We start from the raw sequence: 22465 nt of genomic DNA on the forward strand, positions 1-22465 counted from the left end.
CTCCCTCCCTCTCTGTATTCCTCCCTCCCTCTCTGTATTCCTCCCTCCCTCTCTGTATTCCTCCCTCCCTCTCTGTATTCCTCCCTCCCTCCCTGTATTCCTCCCTCCCTCTCTGTATTCCTTCCTCCCTCCCTCCATGTATTCCTCCCTCCCTCTCTGTATTCCTCCCTCTCTGTATTCCTTCCTCCCTCCCTCCCTCTCTGTATTCCTTCCTCCCTCCCTCCCTCTATGTATTCCTCCCTCCCTCTCTGTATTCCTCCCTCCCTCCCTCTCTCTATTCCTCCCTCCCTCCCTCCCTCTCTTCCTCCCTCCCTCCCTCTCTCTCTCTCTCTATTCCTCCCTCCCTCTCTCTATTCCTTCCTCCCTCTCTGTTTTTCCCCTCCCCCTCTGTTTCTCTCTCTCTGGAATGCTTTGAAGATTGTTATTGTTTTTTTTTATAGCTCAATCGATACCAGTTAAGCGCTGACTGCATAAGAACATGCACACACACGTGCACTAAAACACACAGATAGGAGCCATTCACATCCGTGAACCCTGCTTGTATGGCTCTATGTCAATCACTTTACAGCTGTAGGCCTTGATGTCGACATTTTACATTTGAGTCATTTATCTAGCCGACGCGCTTATCCAGAGTGACGTACAGTTAGTTAGTGCATTCATCTTAAGATGAACCACGTATCACAGTCGTAGTAAATGCATTTTTCCTCAATACAGAAGTTATCAGAAAGTCTGTGCTAGTTGCAAAAGGCAAGTGCCTTTTGTTGTTTTTGACTGAGCCCCCGCTATCAATGAGTGAGTGAAGATCTGGGTATTATAATACTATCAGTAGAGACCTTGGTGTGTGTGTGACACCATAAGGTCGTAAACTGTTGAGGGTGGTGGTCTTTGTGAGGGTGTGACAGAGGGGAAAGAGGTGTGGAGAGAGAGAGAGAGAGAGAGAGAGAGAGAGAGACAGAGAGAGCAGCAGTCCACTGTAGCCCTCTCTTATATAGGGCTCAGAACACCTTTATGAGCTGTCATTTCAGGTCAACGCTCACTCTCCCTTTGCAGCACAAACACAAATCATGACACACACACACACACACACACACACACACACACACACACACCTTTTCCCTTCAGAGAGAGGAATGATGAAAAATGGAGAATATCAGAGACTGTGGGGAAAGAGAAGAGGGACAGAAACAGAGAAGACAGGGAATGAGCGAGAGAAAGAAACAGTGGCGTGAAAAGACGAAGGAGTGTTTATGGGTTGGTGGCCACACTCCCTCCCTTTCTTATTCTCTCTCCCTCTCTCTTTCACCTTCCCTCTGTTCATTGTGGGAAAAATGGAGAAAGGCCGGGTGGGATGGAGACAAAGCCAGCTCACAGCCTTGAGTCCTGCCCTCCTGCTACAATGCAATAGCTCACGGTGTGCCAACAATGTGTGCCAGTATGGCTGTGTGTGTGCCGGTGTGTTTGTGCATGTGTGGGAGAGAGAAAGAGAGTGTGTGTGTGTGTGTGTGTTCATGTCAACGGCAGGTCAGGTATCGCGTGTCTCTATGATGGACAGCCCCTGGGTCGTCCATCAGACTCAGAGACAAGAGTCCCGCCCAGCAGAACGCACACAGTAGGAGTGTGTGTGTGTGTGAGGGAGGGGGGTGGCAGTTGACAGAGGAGGAAGGACAGTAGGACACACACACACAAACACACGCACTGTAAACAGTCAGATCCTTGGCTCTTGTCTCCAGTCTCCTGATGAGAGCAGCTGAAGCTGCTAGCCAAACCCAGCAGGTAAGGGGTAGACAACTCACATTACTCTCTATTATCCCTAAACTCTCTCTCTCTCTCTCTCTGTGTGCAAGAGAGATCCCTCTCCACTCCTGTAGTTTCTCCTTCCCCTTTGCTCTTCATTTGACAGAAAATGCTGAGTTGGGTAGAGTGAGTAAATGAGTGTTGGCTACTTCATTTTTACTACAAACTCCATAAACTGTGTGAGTGAGTGAGTGAGTGAGTGAGTGAGTGAGTGAGTGAGTGAGTGAGTGAGTGAGTAGCACATATTTGACTATGTACAGACTCAGTGAGCATAGCCTTGCCTTATTGAGAAAGGATGCCGAAGGCAGACCTGGCTCTCAAGAGAAGACAGGCTATGTGCACACTGCCCACAAAATGAGGTGGAAACTGAGCTGCGCTTCCTAACCTCCTGCCAAACGTATGACCATATTAGAGACATATATTTCCCTCAGATTACACAGACCCAAAGAATTCGAAAAACTAATCCAATTTTGATAAACTCCCATATCTATTGGGTGAAATACCACAGTATGCCATCACAACAGCAAGATTTGCTGTCACTTGCTTTGGCAATGTAAACATATGTTTCCCAGAGAGAGCGAGAGAGAGCGAGAGAGAGCGAGACAGACAGAGACAGACAGAGACAGACAGAGAGAGACAGAGAGAGAATTGTTGCCGGGGGCTTCTGACATGCTAATATTCTCACTGTCAGTTCCAACCGCCCCCAGCCTGGGCACACACACTAAACACTGTGAATGTGAAACTAAATCCACCTAGACTAGTGTGTAACTAGCAGGTCTGGGTGACTGATGGAGGAAAGAGGAGCGACAAACTCAGTAAATATCCTCCAAGACAACGAGTGTCAACACCTTTCCAATGACAAATGCATTCCACATACAAACACACAGGGCTGTGCTTGCATATCTGTGCGTGCGGTGGTGAGGTAGGAGCTAATCCTGGTTTACCCTGAGGGAAAGGCAGGCTGACAGTCAGACAGACAGACATCTCACTCACTCAGGGGAGCCATATATAACATCTAACCAGGCTCTCATACAGATGTTCTGTTGTGTGTCACTGCAGAGGTGACACATCTGCATTGAGGATCATAGTTCTTCTGGTTAGGAACTCTGATTTTGTTCACAAGCCACAAGAGGAAGTGCCGGAACACAAGAGGGATTACGTAATCAGACTAGATTGCAACATTTAAGTAGCTATATTCTGCTACAATGTTGAAGAGCCCCTTGATCACAGAGGAGTGAATGGGACAGGCCTTGGGATCACTAATCTACAGTGGTTAACTCTGGGAAAACTCATCTCGTTTTCCTCAGGTCCACCAGGCACCCATAACTCCCTCTGATGTCCATCCCTCCCTCTCATTTATCACTCCATCCATCCATCACTCCGTCCTTCCCTCTATCCATCACCTAGACAGCCGACACACTGGAGCGGTCAGGGCCACTTCCGACTCACAGAGAGAGAGAGCGAGAGAGAGAGGACGACAGGAGAGGGTTAGAGAGAAACTCACACACACACACACACACACACACAGGCAGGCACACACACACACTGTATGTAATGAGATAGATTTGCATTTTATCTGGATTTGCATTTGCGCAAAAAAAATGAATATGTAAATGACTTAGATGATAGCAATAAAAGGGCACCTTTACTGTGAATGTTTCCCTTTCACTCTCTCCTCTTGTTCTCCCACTCCCTACACCTATCTCATCTCTCTATCGGTCTCCCTCGTCTCTCTCTCTCTCACTCTCTCGCTCGCTCTCTTCTCTTCTCTTTCAGTAGACAGGTGATGATCACGTATTCAGTATTCTCCCACAGAGAGAAGCAGACAGGATATGAATATTCAGACTGTCAATACCTTTTGTTTTACAGACACAGAAGGAGAAGCAACACACAGCACTGTGATCACACACACATTTCCAAAATAATATCCATATTCAATGGGTGTTGAGTGTTCGTAAATATGTCAGTTATTCTGCACTCTGGCACAGTCAGACGAGAGTGCTCTGAAATCGGAGAAGATAGCCAGAGCGAATTTACCAGCTACGTCTATCAACAGTTGTCGCAGTGACATTCTATTGAAATGGTTACTTGCATAGTGGAGTATTTTGTTAAAACCTCTTGAAGCTAGGGGGCACTATTTTTATTTTTGGAAAAATAACGTTCCCAAAGTAAACTGCCTATTTCTCAGGACCAGATGCTAGGATATGCATGTAATTGATAGAAAACACTCTAAAGTGTTTGATAGAAAACACTCTAAAGTTTCCAAAACTGTAAAAATATTGTCTGTGAGTATAACAGAACTGATATTGCAGGCGAAATCCTGAGAAAAATCCAATCAGGAAGTGACTCTTATTTTGAAACCCCTGTCTTTCTATGCATCCCGATTGCCCATTGAAAGGGATATCAACCAAATTCCTTTATCTGTGGCTTCCCCAAGGTGTCAACAGGCCTTTATTTTGAAGAATGAGCATAAACGTCCACATTGCGTAAGTGGTCAGTTGTTGGCTCTCAGTGTGATTTTTGCGCTAAATAGAGAGGTAGCCATTTTTCCTCCCGGTCTTACTGAAAAACCAACTGTCCCGGTTGATATATTATCGAATAGATATTTGAAAAACACATTGAGGATTGATTATAAAAAACATTTGCCATGTTTCTGTCGATATTATGGATATAATTTGACATTTTTGTCTGCGTTGTCGTGACCGCTATTTCCGGTGGATTCCTAGGCATAACGCATCAAACTAACGGAGGTAGTTTCAAATCGTTTGGAGGAAATATCATTTCTATTTAATTCAGCTTAGTTCAAGTGTATTCTTCATACTATAATATAAAATAATGCCACAGAATTCTAAGCAAATCTCGTCTGCTAAATGAACTAGTGTAGCCCACAGCCATTTGGCATAGCCAGATCAGGGCCTAACATAAGGACAACTCAGCTTCTGTTCTTCTGAAATGGACTACATTTTCTTCATATCATGTTTCTTAACACCTGTCTAAAAAATAGATTGAATTTATTGTGAAGGTGTAGGCGATATTACATCAGTTATTTGCTTGACAATCACCGGTTGACAAAATGTTGTGACAGGATACACATGAGTATCCTTGATGAAAGGTGGCCATTGAGGAGGGGAGGACACTTCTGTTCACCTACTAACGAATCGACATCTCCCCAACCACTCAACCACTCATCGGTTTCCGTGTCAAGAGAGAGGACGGAGGAGAGAGGGTGGAAGACAGACTTTTGCTCAAATGAGAAAATGCTTATGTCACCTGAGCGTGCGAAACAGCGCCCCACTGTCTTACTATCTGTAGCCCATGTCTCTGATGCCGCCTGGCCAAAAAAAGAGTATGACATGTCATGCACATGGGCTACACAGACTGAGGCAGATGGGTGCTGTTTCGCTCGGGTGCTTTGTCTGGTATTGTTGCGTCTATGTCGACGTGCGTCTCAGTCAAATAAATGATCAATATTTAAATATTTTATTTGGATGGGCAAGGAGGTACAGTAGGGCGGGCCAGGCCCCATAAGGCCCACCCATAACGCTGGCCCTGTCTCTCTCTCTGGCCATCTCTCTCTACACACACAATAAACACACACACACACACATAACCAAATCCTCTGTTGGTTGAGTTACTGAAGGTGCACCAGAGTGAATTGCAGTTATAAAGTCTCTCTGACGTCGATCACACTTGGACAACCGCCACCATGCATCTTATAAAATCTCATTTCAGGTCTCTCTCTATCCCTCTCTTACTCACTTTATTTCACCTCTCCCTCCACACAGTGTCTTCGGAAAGTATCCAGACCCCTTGACTTGTTCCACATGTGTTTTTCTCAGCAATCTACACACAGTACTCCATAATGACAAAGCAAAGAAAAAAACAGAAATACCTTATTTACGTAAGTATTCAGACCCTTTGCTATGAGACTCGAAATTGAGCTCAGGTGCATCCCTTCCAAGACTCAGACCATGAGAAACAATAATCTCTGGTCCAATGAAACCAAGATTGAGCTCTTTGGCCTGAACGGCAAGCGTTACATCTGGCACCATCCCTACGGTGAAGCATGGTGGTGGCAGCACCATGCTGTGGGGATGTTTTTCAGCGGCAGGGACTGGGAGACTAGTCAGGATCGAGGGAAAGATGAACGGAGCAAAGTACAGAGAGATCCTTGATGAAAACCTGTTCCAGAGCGCTCAGGGCCTCAGACTTGGGCGAATGTTCCCCTTCCAACAGGACAACGACCCTAAGTACACAGCCAAGACAACGCAGGAGTGGCTTCGGGACAAGTTTCTGAATGACCTTGAGCGGCCCAGCCAGAGTCCGGACTTGAACCCGATCGAACATCTCTGGGGACACCTGAAAATAGCTGTGCAGCAACGCTCCCCATCCAACCTGACAGAGCTTGAGAGGATCTGCAGTGAGGAATGGGAAAAACTCCCCAAATACAGGTGTGCCAAGCTTGTAGCTTCATACCCCAAAAGACTTGAGGCTGTAATCGCTGCCAAAGGTGCTTCAACAAAGTACTGAGTAAAGGGTCTGAATACTTATCCAAATGTGATATTTTATTTATAAAAAAGAAAAATAATTGTTGCAAGAATTTGTAAAAAACAGTTTTTGCTTTGTCATGATAGGGTATTGTGTGTAGATGTATGAGGGGGAAAAACGATGAAATACATTTTAGAACAAGGCTGTAATGTAACAAAATGTGGAAAAAGTCAAGGGGTCTGAATACTTTCCCGAAGGCACTGTATATCGCATACAAACACATATACACACTGCAGAAATTAGAAACACACTCACACACAGATAACGCCCACATAGGATACCCAGTAATAGCAGCAGATGAGCAACCACAGCTGAACAAAGTCCCTCTAAAAAGGCGCCGTCAAAACTCTAACAAAACTCTTAACAAAACGCAGAGATCCTTTTTCATTCCGGAGTCTGGCTGTCCCATTCACATTTAAACCACCTCTGTTGTCTCTCTCTCCCCCTTCTCTGTCCCCTCCCTTGCTTCCTCTCCTCCCAGCCCGAATCACAGCTGTCAGAGTTTTGACGTCTTTATCAACCTCGGTCATGACCCTGCCCTTCACAACTTAACAGAGTGTATTTGTGTGTGTGTGTCTGTCAAAGTTTTTGACGGCTTCATCAAGCCTGGTCATGACCCTGCTCTTAAAGGTGTGTGTGTGTGTATGTGCGTGTGTGGGGGTAAGGGGGGGGGGGTAAGGTTGGGGGTAAGGGACATTGGGGGATATAGTTGAGGGGAGCGGGGGGGGGTAACCTCTCTTATGTTTGTGTTCTTGCCCCTGTGTGAGCCCACTGCACCACCTCTAACACCACGACATAGTAACAATTGGGGGGGGGGGGGGGGGCTGGGCTATCATTGATGCCTTATGCCTTAAATGGCCTCCTTATACAACCCCCTCTCTATTCACAAACTAATTCCTCCTTCCTTTCCTCCCCCGCTCTCTCTCCAATCCTCCACCCCTACTCCACCTCTATCCACCGGTATCTCTCTGCACTGCTCTATTTCTCTCTCTGTCTCTTTATAGCACTCTATAGCGCTAAACAGTCTTCTACTCATTCCCTGCCTCGCTTTGTCGTTTCTCTCTCCCTATTGGTCACCCGTCCATTGTTTGCAGTCCGCTAATTGATATGACGGAGAGACTTAATCTAGGGTCCAATCGGTCGTCAAGCCTGACAGTGTATTGGCAAATCACTAGAGCACTCCAGTCCTGAGTGGGCTGTTTCAACTTAGAGTGGGGAAAAGGAAATACTTAAAAAGAGCTAGTCCTTCACTTCAGTTCAAAGGTGATCAGAGTCAAGGGTCTAGTTAAATCTTGTTAAAGAAAACAGCCTTTAGACGTCATTAACTCTGCTATGGATAAAGAGAGGGAGGGCTGGATGGAGCGAGAGGGAGGTCTGGATGGAGAGAGAGGGAGGGCTGGATGGAGAGAGAGGGAGGGCTGGATGGAGAGAGAGGGAGGTCTGGATGGAGAGAGAGGGAGGTCTGGATGGAGAGAGAGGGAGGTCTGGATGGAGAGAGAGGGAGGTCTAGATGGAGAGAGAGGGAGGTCTAGATGGAGAGAGAGGGAGGGAGAGAAGCTGGTGTCTGTCACGTACAGAAACGTTTGATAGCTGTCCCTTTCTCTACTATCACAGACACACACCTTCTGCTCGGGTCCGCAGGCCTTTAAAAGTTGAAGCTGTTTGTTATATAATTAGCCTGCTGGGATGGCCATAATAAATAGGATTGAGAGAATAGACCCACAGCTGTATATCATACCCTACTGAAGCACTGACGCTCAACTGGTGTGTGTGTGTGTGTGTGTGTGTGTGTGTGTGTGTGTGTGTGTGTGTTGAACAGAGACTCTCTATTCAGAGAGAGTAATGGCGTGCTATAAAACTGTCTTTAGAACGTCTGTTCCCTCCAGTCTCGCCTTTTTCCCTCACTCTCTCTTCCAGAGGTCCAAGAGCTGATGACTTAACTTTAGCTCAGTCGCCTAAGTGCATACGCCCGGGGGTTCGATACAATTTAGAAGAAAATGTGGTCATTAAATTAAAAGTAAATCAAATGCCTTACCCTGACAGGCTCCGCTTTTCTCCTCGTATCCCAAGTTACAGACACACCCTCCAATGGGGACCAGCCATTCCCCGTCTGCACCACAATACATCTTGGGCTCCTCCCTCTCTTCTGATTGGTTCACGCACGACCCCCTGACCTCCACTAACGAGGAAGTGTCAGCTCCGGTGTTGGTATCTGGGAAGGTTGCTAAGTTGCGGACAGTGAGGGGGCAGGTTTTGTAGAAGACACGTACGGAAACCAGAGCGATGCAGGCGCCAACATCCTGGAACGCCAGGTAGAAACCCTTCCGGGTTGTGACCTTTACGTCCCGCACCTCAGTGTTCAGCTTCATGATGCGGTCCCCAATGTCCACCTGATCATTGTAATAATAACATAATTACTGATAATAAATAGCCATAAGGACACAACAATGTTCCTTCATTGTAATTTTCACATTGAACAAACATAATCAACACACCATCAGATCTTAAAATTGAACAAAGAGATTAAAAACAAACCAAGGCTCCTAACCTGAGTGAAGCTCTCGTCGGCTGCCACGGTGTCGATCTTGAGAAAGTTGCTCTCTCTGATGTAGTGCTCTCTGTCGTTGTTAGACTCATAGTAGTAGAGGTTGAAGGTCTCCTTACAGGTGCCGGTGACTCCAGGCAGGCTGTTACAGTCCCGGAGGGTGAACTTGATCTCGACGTAGATGCGCTGCGCTCCAGACCGAGGGATCCAGTCGGTTCTAAGCCAGTTGCTCTGGCTGGGTTCCATCACGTTACACACCTGGTACGTTCTGATAGGGACGTTCTTCTCATCCATGATGCTTACCTCCTCCCACTGGGAACACACACATTCTGATCATTAGACCAAAGTCCTTTCTAGTCATTAATCAGCTTCAGTGACGACAAAACCTTCCATGCGTTTATCTTGGATAGTTTATCAAGGACGTTTTATGGAGTTGCATGGTGACCTTGCCTAACTATGGCATCTTATTACCATGGAATAATAATGTGGCCTCCCACTCCCTGCTGGTGAGAGCTTTAGACGTACCGAGCCAGAGACTGTGTGTGTGTGTGTAGAGGTGTTCTATAGGACCTGTCATAGAGTATGACTCCAAGGAATAACCCTCCTTTGGAGTCTTTGTTGAAGGACAGAAATCTCAGCTGTCACAGTCGTAAAGCTGGACACGGGCCCCGACTGTGATGTGGAGAGGGGTTTGTGTGTGTGTGTGTGTGTGTGTGTGTGTGTGTGTGCGTACGTGCGTAAGCAATGGGTGGGTGGGGGTACGCTGGCAATCAAAGGGCTCAGTGTGTGGGGACCAGGACCTTGTCAATCAAGCAGTTCAGTAAAAGAAAGTGAGCGCAGGGAGACTGGAGAGGAGTCAAGTTCACCAATAACTCTTAAACTAACAAAGAGGCTGGCGAGAGTGAAAGTGAGCGCGAGAGAGGGTGTGCCTGCAATGAAGACAGAGGGAGATGGAGACTGCAGTAGAATGCCGTCTAGCTTGGACTATAGGGTATTTCAAAAAAGAAAAATACTCACCCATAGTCTACCTGTGTACAACTATGCACTATAAAACACATATTCTCACTGAAATAGGTTATTTTGTCTCGGCAGGACCACGTACCCCTCCTTCTGTTGGACTTGCCGCCCATTTCAGCTCGCCAGGAACTGTCCTTGTGTCCAGTAACGTCTCTGAAACACACAGGTACGGAAGGTGATTTCCACTTTCCATTGGCAGTACACTCCTAGGCTCAAGAAGAACCCGTACATACTGTATTCATACAGATGCAGATATGGAAAGAAAATTATAAGATTGATAAAATATCACAAACAGATATACTGGAACGAATGTATAGATTTTGGGCTAAACTTTGCACATATAGCTCGCCCATGACACTATGTTGGGATTAACTAGTACCCCTGTACATTTTTTTATTTAACCTTTATTTAACTAGGCAGGTCAGTTAATTAATTAATTAATTTTACAATGACAGCCTACACCGGCCAAACACAGACGACGCTGGGCCAATTGCGCGCCGCCCTATGGGACTCCCAGTCAATGGCGGTTGTGATACATCCTGGATTCAAACCTGGGTGTCTGTAGTGACACCTGAAGCAATGAGATGCAGTGCCTTAGACCACTGCGCCACTCGGGAGCTCCAACATTGACTCTGTACCGGTATGTCCTATATATAGCCTTGCTATTGTTATTTTACTGCTACTCTTTAATTATTTGTTACTATAATTTTTTTTTTTTTTTACTTAAACCTGCATTGTTAGTTAAGGGCTTGTAAGTAAGATTTTCACTGTAAGGTCTGTATTCGGCGCATGTGACAAATGCAATTTGATTTGATTTGGGATAAAAACCCGTAGCGCAAAGGCCGTAGGTCACTGCTGAAACCGAAAATGTTTTGACGTTTACTTGTTAGAAATGTGACATTTGTCAGAATCTGGAGGTTTCATTTGTGCCCCTGTTCAAACTGCTTTCGGCTGAGCAGGCTACTGACTGCATAACATTGAAATTCAGCTAAAATGATAAAGAAAGATAGTTTGTGAGGCAACCATATACATTTTTGGGATTGCAGTGATTGCGATTATCATTCATCATTCTAAGCTTGTGAAACAAATTGTTGGATAAAAGTCAAATGAAAGAGGAACAACTGTATGTACATACTTGAACTCCAAGTATGTAACATGCGAAACAAGAAACAGCAGTTTCCAATAGTGCCGGAATATGAAGGGAAAAACGGACCCTCAATTAAGACACGTTAAGTAGCCTAACCAAATATTTCGGAGAATCGTACCCTCCCTTATGCCTAAACAATTGCAAAACACTGATTTCCTTACCTTCGTTAGGCGGATACACTCGAGCGGTGGAAATAAGTGTAAACATCCATATGAACGCACAAGTTGTTTTGCAAAAACTCGCAGCCATTTGTGCTGTATGGAAGTGTCTCCGTTTAGCTCCGCGCATCCCTGTCGGAAAACTGTGTGTGTGTGTGTGTGGGAATGATATACTTGGAACGCTGTGGGCAAAAGGAGGTCCTCTCTCGCTCCCTCTGACGCAGTTGAAGGTATCTTCTCTTCTCTGGTCAGTGGTATCTCGCTGGCATAGGGTGTACGTGTTTGTCAACGTGTGAGTTGTTATATGTCATATGTGTAGATTATGTTGTAATGTCTGCGTGTTTTTACCGTTTTACCTGTGCTCCTGGCAATTAAGTCACTGACAGTCGTGTGACAACATCACACTAAGCCCGCGTCATTGATTCGTCATGATGAGCCAATATAACGTGATCGTTTCGATAAATCAACAGACAAGCTTTTAACGAAACATATGTAGTATGTGACAAACAATAACCTTTTTTTTTGTTTGGGATTGAATGTGACTAATTTAAGATAGAAAACTGCTTATAGATTGAAACAAAAGTGATAGATAAAATAGTGTGCTGTTGGCTATATATTGTCGCTTTGGAACTGGGAACACATCAAATATGAAGGTCACTTCCCACTGGGCAAAAACTGGTTGAACCAACATTGTTTCCACGTTATTTCAAGCCCAACAAATATATGTGATGACATTTAGTCAACGTGAGAAACTGTTTCGATTTGCTTAAAGTAACCAATTGAAGGGAATTTCGTATTGTTTTCACCCAACTGTTAACCTAAATCCAATGGCATTAATTACCTTTTTTTGTTGATTTCACATTGAATTCATGTTAGTTGAAATGTAAATCAAAACTAGACGTTGAACTGACATTCGTCCCAGTCAGTAGGTTGTTTGTTGCTTGCTGCATTTACAATGCCTCACTGACAAGGATGCAGGAAAAACAAGAGGGAGATAGCGCCCCCTGTCTTTAGCTCATATCTCTCTCTCTACCTGACGCTCTTCCATTGGGAGTGAGATCTGGGGTGATGCTGATGAATCTCAATAGCCTAAGGCCAGGGTTGGGTAGGTTCCTTTCTAAATGTAATCAGTTACTGTTACTAGTTATCTGTCCAAAAATTGTGATCAAAAACGTAACTTTTGGATTACCCAAATTCAGCAATGTAATCTAATTACGTCAGGTTGTGGTTCGATCGATGGGCCAGTAACCAAAAAAATGCTGAATCAAATCCCAGAGCTGACAAGGTAAAAATCTGTTGTTCTGCCCCTGAACACGACAGTTAACTCGTATGCTGCCATTGTAAAAAATAATTTGTTCCTAACTGACTTGCCTGGTTAAATAAAGGTAGAGTAACATTTAGTTACTTTGAGATGACTTTCCCCTTTAAGAGGCAAGAAGACAAAAATGTATGTTTCCAATGGAACGACATCTAAATGTCATTTTATGGGTTGGTTATGTAGGATCCTTCTATAACCTTTTCTTTCTAATACATATAATAATAATATTACATTATATCTTCACTTTAATGTATATAATTTATAAATCCCAAAATAGATGTAGCAACTACAGATTGCCCCTTTAAGGCTATCAAAAGTGTGCGAGTTTGAACATGTGTCCATTAGGCCAATGGAATTAGATTGAGCAATAAAAGCTCCACTTTTATTCTATAGGCTGGGATCCGCAATATGCAGCTGTTGCAAGAGCACATTTTTTTCACTGGTTGTCCACTGATTTCAAAAACAATGATTTATAAGCAGCTTGAACATCCTGAATTCAACCATTATTGGGTTCAAATGCACATTTAGATTTGTGAACAGCCATCCACAACAACCACAATCCGTAAAGTGCAAATAACTAAATGAGAGAGCAGCAGTGTGATTCACATCAATGCACTTTGTAAATATCATGAATAAGTGATATCCATATCGCCATAGACTACACCACCGCTGTCATCCTTACCTCCAAGCGTTCATTCAAGTTGGATAATCTTAGGATGCCGACAGCAGTCGCACCATTGGAAGACATAGCTTGGACTGTAGCCTACAAAAGACTATTCCTGCTATTGTTACACGATCTGTCAAACCCATTAGTTGTGTCGTCATAGTGATCTCTGACTTGTGGTCAGACTCGTTCAGCTGGAACAAACTTACACTTGCACCACCTTTTTTCAATGTTGATTTGAATGTCATTGAGAAAACAGAGAAGTGTCAAATATTTTTTTCTCCCCAAATATCCTTTCTGAGTTTAAAAGTAATCCTCAAAGAAATCATCTAGTTTTTCAAAAGAATCTGTAATCCGGCTACAGTGTTTTTACGGGTAACGTAACGGATTACAGTTACATATTGGTTGTAATCCCTTACATGTAACAGATGACATGTAATCCATTACTCCCCAACCCTGCCTAAGGCTATGGACAACTACACAATAGGAACAGTGACACTGTCAACATAAAAAGGGTCTGAATACCAGAAATGTTGCCGTAACGGGACACGCGCACCACCGTGCCATAACGATCCAGACCTCTTGGCAAAGGTCATACTATGCTTACATCTACCGTATACAGGTAGTCCACCGAGGCAGGCACGCACCGCAGCCATTATTACACACTCTGTTCAGAAAAAAAGTCGGACTCCATCCTGTGCAGGCTGTAAAAGCGTTGAGGAAGAACAAAGAGAGGGGTCTGCGGTCCTCCCACACCTTCTCTCTCTCAATGGAGCGGCTGCACAAAGAAACACAGTGGATGTCTCTTAAGAGAAGAGACACAGGTCTTTTACTATAGCCTGTTACAGCTGTTAATCCCAACCCCGACTTGGTAGTCCACGATCTTTAATTCCGTCCTGTCCACGTCTAATATTGCTTTCGACCGGGTCACGCGAGTTGCATGTGTTAAGAGCTCTACTTAGGGAGTTTGAGATGTCGACTAGAGGCCTTTTATCACATTGAAACGTGTTCAACCTCGAGTGTGAGAGTGTGTAACTTTTGTGCTGACCTCAATTTAGAGACAGAGGGAGAATTTATTGTGTGTGAGACCTGTATATGTGAATTGTATGTGTGTTCGCCATACACTTTCCATCTCGTTGCATGGGGCCATTCTCAGGTCCGGGCGGGGCCCTTAGTACAGGGTGCTGTGTGTTTGTGTTTCTCCAGGGTCCTATTCTGAACGCCTTTGTGTCATTTCGGTTGCTCAGGCGAAACCATCCCGTCCCCCATAATGCACCATAATGGAACCAGGAAGAGCATCTGGTGCTTTGAGACCGAAACCCATCGCCTCACATCGACCCGTCACTCACCGCCGCAGACCATAATGCCGTTTTCACCACCTCATTTTCCTCCAAACCCACGACAGACTGCGCATTCACAAAGACCCAATTAGCCGAGAGCGGGTGGCAGCTTCGCTGTGGAGTCGGTGTCCAATCACATCGAGCCGTGGAGGGCAGGGGCCTATCGAACGCGGGTGCCAGTGGGCAGACCCTCGCCACGGGTCGGAGGTGACACAGTGACATTATGGAGTTGCAGGCCGTTGTTCAGGCTCGTTTGTGTCAGTGTAGTTTTGATTGATGACCGTCGTGATGGTGTTCCCATTCTCCTGTGGGATTCCCAGATCTGAAGAGTGAACTCCCACTGCGGCCCCGAGCCTTCGGCCCCCACACACATGTTTTGTTCCTATAGGGACCCAGATGGCTCCTACTGCCCACACATCTATATTGTGTGTGTGTGAGAGAGTGTGTGTATGTGTGTGTGTGTGTGTGTGTGAGCACCCCTTAACCCCTAGGGATACTTTACCTTCCCCTAATTACTAGAAAGCCTAAACCCACCAAACCCACTTACCCCCAGAAGAGCTCCTGAAGCCACAGTGAAGTCATCTTGGCCCTCTCCAAACCCCCTCCTCAAATCACCAACTAACTCCTCATGCCTCCCACAGACACCATCGGGTACTCGTCATAGAAGTAGTGATAAAAGGAGTCATGGGGAGAAGTTCACAGAAGGGCCCTTTAATAGTGTGACAAATATATGTCTAACTGCTTTGTAGACACATCGCTGAGAAGGATAGGGAGATGCTTGTGTATGGAGAGATGTTGGACATGTGTTGTGTGTGTAAGGAGCTCGGGCAACGAGATATTTTCAAATAGCATGTCTCACTCTCGCTTGCCCTCTCTCTCTCTCTCTCTGTGTTAGAAACACGACGGTCAGTTCACAGTGATCCAGTTGGTGGGCATGCTGCGTGGCATCGCGTCGGGCATGAAGTACCTGTCTGACATCAGCTACGTTCACCGAGACCTGGCCGCCCGCAACATCCTGGTCAACAGCAACCTGGTCTCTCTCTCTCTCTCTCTCTCTCTCTCTCTCAGTGTGTGTGTGTGTGTGTGTGTGTGTGTGTGTGTGTGTGTGTGTGTGTGTGTGTGTGTGTATGTATGTATGTATTGTGTGTATGTGTGTATGTATGTATGTATGTGTGTATGTATGTATGTATGTATGTATGTATGTATGTATGTATGTATGTATGTATGAGCTGCAGGTCTGGTAAAGGCTCCAGGGATGTAAAAGATATGTGGGTGGTTAAGACAGAAGAACAAAGGAGGAGAAGAAGAGGACAGAAGTGTTGCTAGTGGAGCTTCTGTATGGGGCCTTTCAAAAACCTCCTCATATATCACGTGCACTCCACGAACAAGAGTACGGGTTAACAGAGAGCGCAATCTGTGCTATTATATTGGGGCTCAAACATAGAAAGAGGGTAGCAGATATTTGTGTGTGTGTGTATGTTCACGCGTGTGTCCAGAGCCCACAGTTAACGGAGCATCATTAACATGCCTGAGGCGTAGTGGCGAGACCTAGGGATCGCTAGCATCTGTCACACCACTCTGAGGGAGCACAGACACACACACACGCATGAGTGTACACACAGCTGACGTGATTCCACTGAGCCACCGGCTGCTCTGAGGGAGGGCTGGGGGAGAGTTGGCGGAATAAGACTCCAGGTGCATCAAGTCTAGCATGATGGTCCTCTCCTCTCTTTTCCTTCATATGCTCTGATGAAAGGACTAAAGAGGTCAAATCCCCTTGCAATCCTCTGCCATAATGTATCTGCTGGCATTTATCTGTTAAGCATTTGTGTGTGTGTGTTTGTGTGTGTGCGTGTGTGTGTGTGTGTGTGTGTGTGTGTGTGTGTGTGTGTGTGTGTGTGTGTGTGTGTGTGTGTGTGTGTGTGTGTGTGTGTGTGTGTGAAAAAAGGTTTAAGTTGCCAACAGAGGAAGAAGGAGGCAGCAGAAGATGTCGTCAGTAAACCCAGGAGTGTGTGTCCTTTTATTTGTTTGCTTACTTTGACACTAAAAGAACACAGCCAGGGAACCTCTCGCCTCTTTAATTCTAATCCTCTCCCCCCTCCCTCTCGTTCTATTGCTGTCTTTCCTTGTTAGCATGTGGTAGAAAGATAACTTTTTACACGTTCATCTATGTGTGGGTATCTGTGAGTGCGTGAATCAGTGTGTGCGGTTATGTAAAGTGAAGTGATATGATGCAGAACACGTTTGTTCTCTCCATCCATCCATCTGTTGTGCTGGCGTCTTGTTGGCGGCTCGCTCCTCAGGAACAGGGGAACACTTTCTCCCTCTCTCCAACTGGTACACTAAGGCAGAATGAACAGATCACTGCAGTCCCAAGGGAAAGAGAGAGATGGGTAGAGTGAGTGAGAAAATCGAGAGAGAGAGAGAGAGAGAGAGAGAGAGAGAGAGAGAGAGGCAGTGAGTGACTGGGAAAGAAAGATAGGAAAAAGAGAGAGAGCTGTGGGGTGGTGGTAGTTTCCATGGTGGCCTTGGTTGTGTCTGTCTGTCAGCACAGTCTGCGACGCACACTCTCAGGTCACCTGGTGACCCCGCAGGCTCCATCCTGCCTCTCACCCCACGCATGTGTGTGTGTGCATGTTTGTATGTGTACGTTTGACCAAACCACACCTCTCAACATCTCCCTCTCTCGCACACCCTGAGGTCTCCGACACGACTCATATGGTTATATATAACCAATCACTAATAGTTCCAAAGTGTGTGCGTTTGTGTGAGCGTGTCCTTACTTCCAGAGGGAATGTACTATGATTCTCATCCGTCTTGGTAGTTTGTGTCGCTCTGTTGATGGATGATATTCATCAAGGAAAAAGGCTTAGGGCTAACCACTATTCCACAGCCATTAATTATGTCAGTCAAGAGGATGCTCCGCTCTGTGTGTGCGTGTGACTTTCTAGAATGAGAATCATTGTAATCTAGTATCTAAATCGTTGCTGGTAATTCACACTTAATGACACAGTACTTGTTCAATTGGAGAGGACTCGAGGAGCACGAGCTTCTACTGAAAGTTTTAAGGCAACGCCTTTGCAGCTTCTGTTGCCCCACAGCCCAGGCAGGAGAGAGGTGACCAGAGGACACAGTGTGTGGGTGGGCAACTCAAAGGGACTCCCTCCCGCCTTTTCCACCATTTTGGGAGGGCAAGTGGGAGAGAGGCCCAAGGCAAGACATATGTGGACAGGGAAGACTTTCTTTCTTGCTCTCTCTCTCTCACACTCACACACACACACACACACACACACACACACACACACACACACGTGTTTGCTTATGCAAAACATTTCGCTCTTTTGTGTTGGACAACATTCACGCTGAACTCAAACACAGATCACCACTCACATGCCACTGTATAGGAGCACCACTACATAAACACAGACTCACTTACCACTGTTACTGAAAACAAACACATGATTACAGGGCACAAGAGCCACAATAAATCAAAGTGGCAGAGGATGCGGGGAAAGAGGAGGGGAGAAAGAGAGAGAGAGAGAGGAAGAGTGAGTGAGCAAAAGAGATGAAAGGTGTCTTCTCAGAGAAGGATCCCTCTGTAGATGTCTCTTTGAGTGAGCACGGGGAAGGAAACAAAGGGAACTGTGTTATGAGGGAGATTACTTGGGGATTAGATGTAAACAGATGATTGCACATGTCAGGCCCTTGTTGCACTGATGAGACAGGATAGACACACACACACACACACACACACACACACACACACACACACACACACACACACACACACACACACACACACACACACACACACACACACACACACACACACACACACTACAAAGCAGCTCTACACCAGCCCTCTGTTAACAAAGCATTAACTTGGGTATTACATAGCAAATCTTTGAGAGCAGAAAGGAGAGAAGAGGAGACCGAAAATAAGGAAGAGAACATTGGACTCTCCCAACAGGAAGTTGGTTTTGAGATCTGTCACTCGTCACCTTTGACTTCCTGTCTCTGTCTGTTGACAGCCCCCTCCGCCATGTTTGTTCTTTCACACCAACTAACAACACTCACACACATGCAGGAGGAGGGTGAAGGAGGGAAGTGTCAAATAACCAATCATCACTTCTTTCTTTGCCTTCTTTATCTCTCAGTTCTTCAAGGATGAGAGGACAACAAGGCCCTGTGTTTTGCATGGCAAAGAGAGAGAGACAGACAGGGAGAGACAAACACCAAGATAGACCAACTCACGGAGAGTTCCTCTGAACCTGCTTGATCCATTTGACTTTCTATAGGTGTTATTCACCATCTTCTACTGGCTGATTCTAACCCAAACCTGGGAGCTCCGGGTTCAAGGTTACGTCTATTGGTTTGTGCTACACTTAGACCTCCCCACCATGCTTTCATTCCTTCTCTCTCTGTCTAAACTGAGGATGATCAAAGCATGGGTCTGTCTGACACATCTCCAGGACTGGGCTCATCAAAGTCAATGATAGTCTACAGATCAACTGGAAGGCTTGCTCTGATTCCACTGCATTCTGGAGATAGAGTTTATCAGTCCGTACCAAAGGACTGAGACTTCGGGGGTCACCAGGGTCAGAGATAGCTGACTGGAGTATACCAAAAGACTCCAAGGTGCGGGGGATGCACAAGGTCAAAGACTGCTGGACAATGAACACCAGAGCCAGTTAAAGACTGCCGGACAATGAACACTAGAGCCAGTCAGTGCAGATATGACACAGACAGACATGAGAGGGTCAGACAGAGACCAAGAGCTTGCATATCAATGATTTATACATACACTACATGACTGCCACCGCACCTCCATTTTACTACTCCCCCACCATTGTAAAAAAGATTTTGGATTTATTGATGTCTACATTAATTTTTACCATGTTTATTATATTACAGACAACTTAATGCACACTTTTAAATGACATTGTGTGAGTTAAACATACAAATAAAAAAATATACTTATGTTACTGTCCCCACAACAACCAAATAATACTTAAATACATGTTATTGCGTCCTTGAAACATTGAATTGAAATACTGTACATTCCTATGGAGGACTGCTTCTTCTGAGGAGTACCAATATGGCCGACGGGAGGCTTCAAAGCTTCTCATTGGCCAATACATAGCAAATTGCAATCTAGTGTTTATATACATCATTGATGTCTACTGACAAATCTAACAACACAGAATGGAATGAGATTATACTAAATCTATTCATGCAGATGACATTTATTTAAATGTTAATTACTGTACCATATCCCCCTCCACTGGTTATGATTAAAACTACAACATTGACAAAAAGGCTGTGGAGTGTGGGTGTGGGTGTGGGTGTGGGTGGTGGGTGAGTGAAAACCTTGAGATGAGTGTGTCAACATCCTACCTAAGGGCACAGTGAGCCACGCATTCAGACATCGCTGAGAAATTCTGATCTTGTTTAAAACAGAAGCATGCACCCCTTCCTCCACATCAGCACTCTGTGGTGACAGTTTATGGATGGCAATGCGCCATTTCAGAGTACACAAATTCAACGGCTGATATACATATTTCAGCAAAAAAATATGATCTTATGTGAGAGACCCGTTAGACAATCTCTAACTTTTCCTTTGAACTTTTCAATATCAGAAGAGGCATTTGTAGAAGGTCAACACAATATAATAGCCATATCTAGGAAAACCAAAGTCCCGAAAGGCTCGTATTAGGAGGTTGTACAATACGTTTTGTAGTGAATCATATGTTGATGATTTAAAGAATATTTGCTGGTCTGTGGTGTGTAATGAGGAGCAACCAGACGCTGCACATTTGTGAAATTGCTTATTCCAGTTACTAACAAGAACGCACCAGTTAAAAAATGACTGTAAAAATGGTTCAATCCCCTTGGATTGATGAGGAATTGAAAAATGTTATGGTTGAGAGGGAGGAGGCAAAACGTATGGCAAATATGTCTGGCAGCCCAACTGATTGGCAAATGTACTGCAAATTGAGAAATCATGTGACTAAACGAAAACGAACTATACTATGAAACAAAGATACATGATATAAAGAATGATAGTAAAAACCTTTGGGGCACCTTGAATTACATTTTGGGGAAAAAAAGCCAACTCGGCTCCATCATTCATTGAACCATCAGATGGCTCATTCATCACAAAGCCTGCTGATATTGCCAACTACTTTAATGACTTTTTCATTGGCAAGATAAGCAAACTTAGGGATGACATACCAGCAACAAACGCTGACACTACACATCCACTTATATTGGACCAAATTATGAAAGACAAGAATTGTAGTTTTGAATTCCATAAAGTCAGTGTGGAAGAGGTGAAAACTGTTTTGTTGTCTATCAACAATGACAAGCCACCGGGGTCTGACGATCTGAATGGATAATTACTGAGGATAATAGCAGACGATATTGCCACTCTTATTTGCCACATCTTCCATTTAGGCCTATGAGAAAGTGTGTGCCCTCAGGCCTGGAGGGAGGCTAAAGTCATTCCGCTACCTAAGAATAGTAAAGCCCCCTTTACTGGCTCAAATAGCCGACCAATCAGCCTGCTATCAATCCTGGAAAAAACAGTGTTTGACCAGATACAATGCTATTTTACAGTAAAGCACACTCACAGCCTCGCCTTGTTGGGGCAGGAAGTCCAAATAAGGCTTGGGTGTGGAGCCAGGGGGCTGCAAGATATCTCCCCTCAATAACCACTCCCCTCACCTCTCCCTCCCATCTGCCACAGCATTCCTTAACTTAAGGCTAGGCCCCTTTTTCTCTCCACTTCCTGCCTGAATGACGTGCCCAAAGTAAACTGCCTGTAACTCAGGCCCAGGATATTCATGTAATTGGTACCATTGGAAAGAAAACACTTTGAAGTTTGTAGAAATGTTAAAATAATGTAGGAGAATATAACACAATACATATGGTAGGAGAAAATCCAAAGAAAAACCAACTAGATTTAAAAATAAATAATAATGTTTAGAGACCATCCTCTTAGAAATGCAAGAGAAAGGTCATATTGAAAATTAGCTCCCTGGATGCAATTTCTATGGCTTCCACTATGTGTCAGTTGTCTATGTTCAAGGTTTCAGGCTTGTAACTTCAAAAAAAAAAAGAAATGTCAGTTTTAGTAGAAGGACACAGTCTTGGAAATTCTTGATTGCGTGCGCCATGAAGACATTATGGGCCTGCTAAAATCGGTTTCCTATTGAACATACTTCTTTCCGAAATAAATATTACAGTTTGATTACATTTTAGGGTATCTGAGGAGTAAATAGAAATGTATTTTGACTTGTTGAAACAAAGTTTAGGGGTAGATTTTTGGATTCCTTTCTCTGCAAGTTGAACGAGTGGATTACTCAAATCGATGGCGCCAACTAAACAGACTTTTTGGGATGTAAAGAAGGATTTTATCTAACAAAACGGCACTACATGTTATAGCTGGGACACTTTGGATGACAAATCAAAGGAATATTCTCAAAAAGTAAGTGAATATTTAATTGTTATATGTGAATGTAGGAAACCTGTACCTGTGTAAAAATATTTTGATGTCGAGTGCCGTCCTCAAACAATCGCATGGCATGCTTTCGCTGTACTAGCTACTATAAATCAGACAACGCAGTTAGATTAGCAAGTATTTAAGCATTCAGCCGATATATGACACTTAAATGTACATAAATGTTTAAAATCCATAATATTTATGATTGTTTATTTGAATTGCGCGCCCTCCAGTTTCACTGGAAGTTGTCCCGCTAGCGGGACACCAATCCTTAAGATGTTTAAATGGAAGCCTCTCAAACATAATCCAGGTAGAATCAGGAATTCCCCAGGGTAGCTGTTTAGGCCCTTTGCTTTTTCAATCTTTACTAACGACATGCCACTAACTTTGAGTAATGTATGCTGATGACTTAACACTATACACATCAGCT

At 44.6% G+C, this 22465-nt stretch overlaps 1 protein-coding gene across 1 annotated transcript in view; it reads right to left on the bottom strand.

Moving 5' to 3' along the window:
* The window catches only part of LOC139377397 (ephrin type-A receptor 4-like), a 35984-nt gene extending 24645 nt beyond the window's left edge, over nt 1–11339 (bottom strand). The window contains exons 1-4 of the mRNA XM_071120425.1: nt 11213–11339; nt 9990–10057; nt 8891–9199; nt 8378–8732 (exon numbers count right to left, since the gene is read on the bottom strand). Coding sequence (XP_070976526.1) covers nt 8378–8732; nt 8891–9199; nt 9990–10057; nt 11213–11339 — 859 coding nt within the window. The remainder of the gene's footprint in view (nt 1–8377; nt 8733–8890; nt 9200–9989; nt 10058–11212) is intronic.
* Nucleotides 11340–22465: the final 11126 nt, after the last annotated feature.

This window comes from Oncorhynchus clarkii, chromosome 20 (genome assembly GCF_045791955.1).
Source record: "Oncorhynchus clarkii lewisi isolate Uvic-CL-2024 chromosome 20, UVic_Ocla_1.0, whole genome shotgun sequence".
Lineage (NCBI taxonomy): Eukaryota > Metazoa > Chordata > Actinopteri > Salmoniformes > Salmonidae > Oncorhynchus > Oncorhynchus clarkii.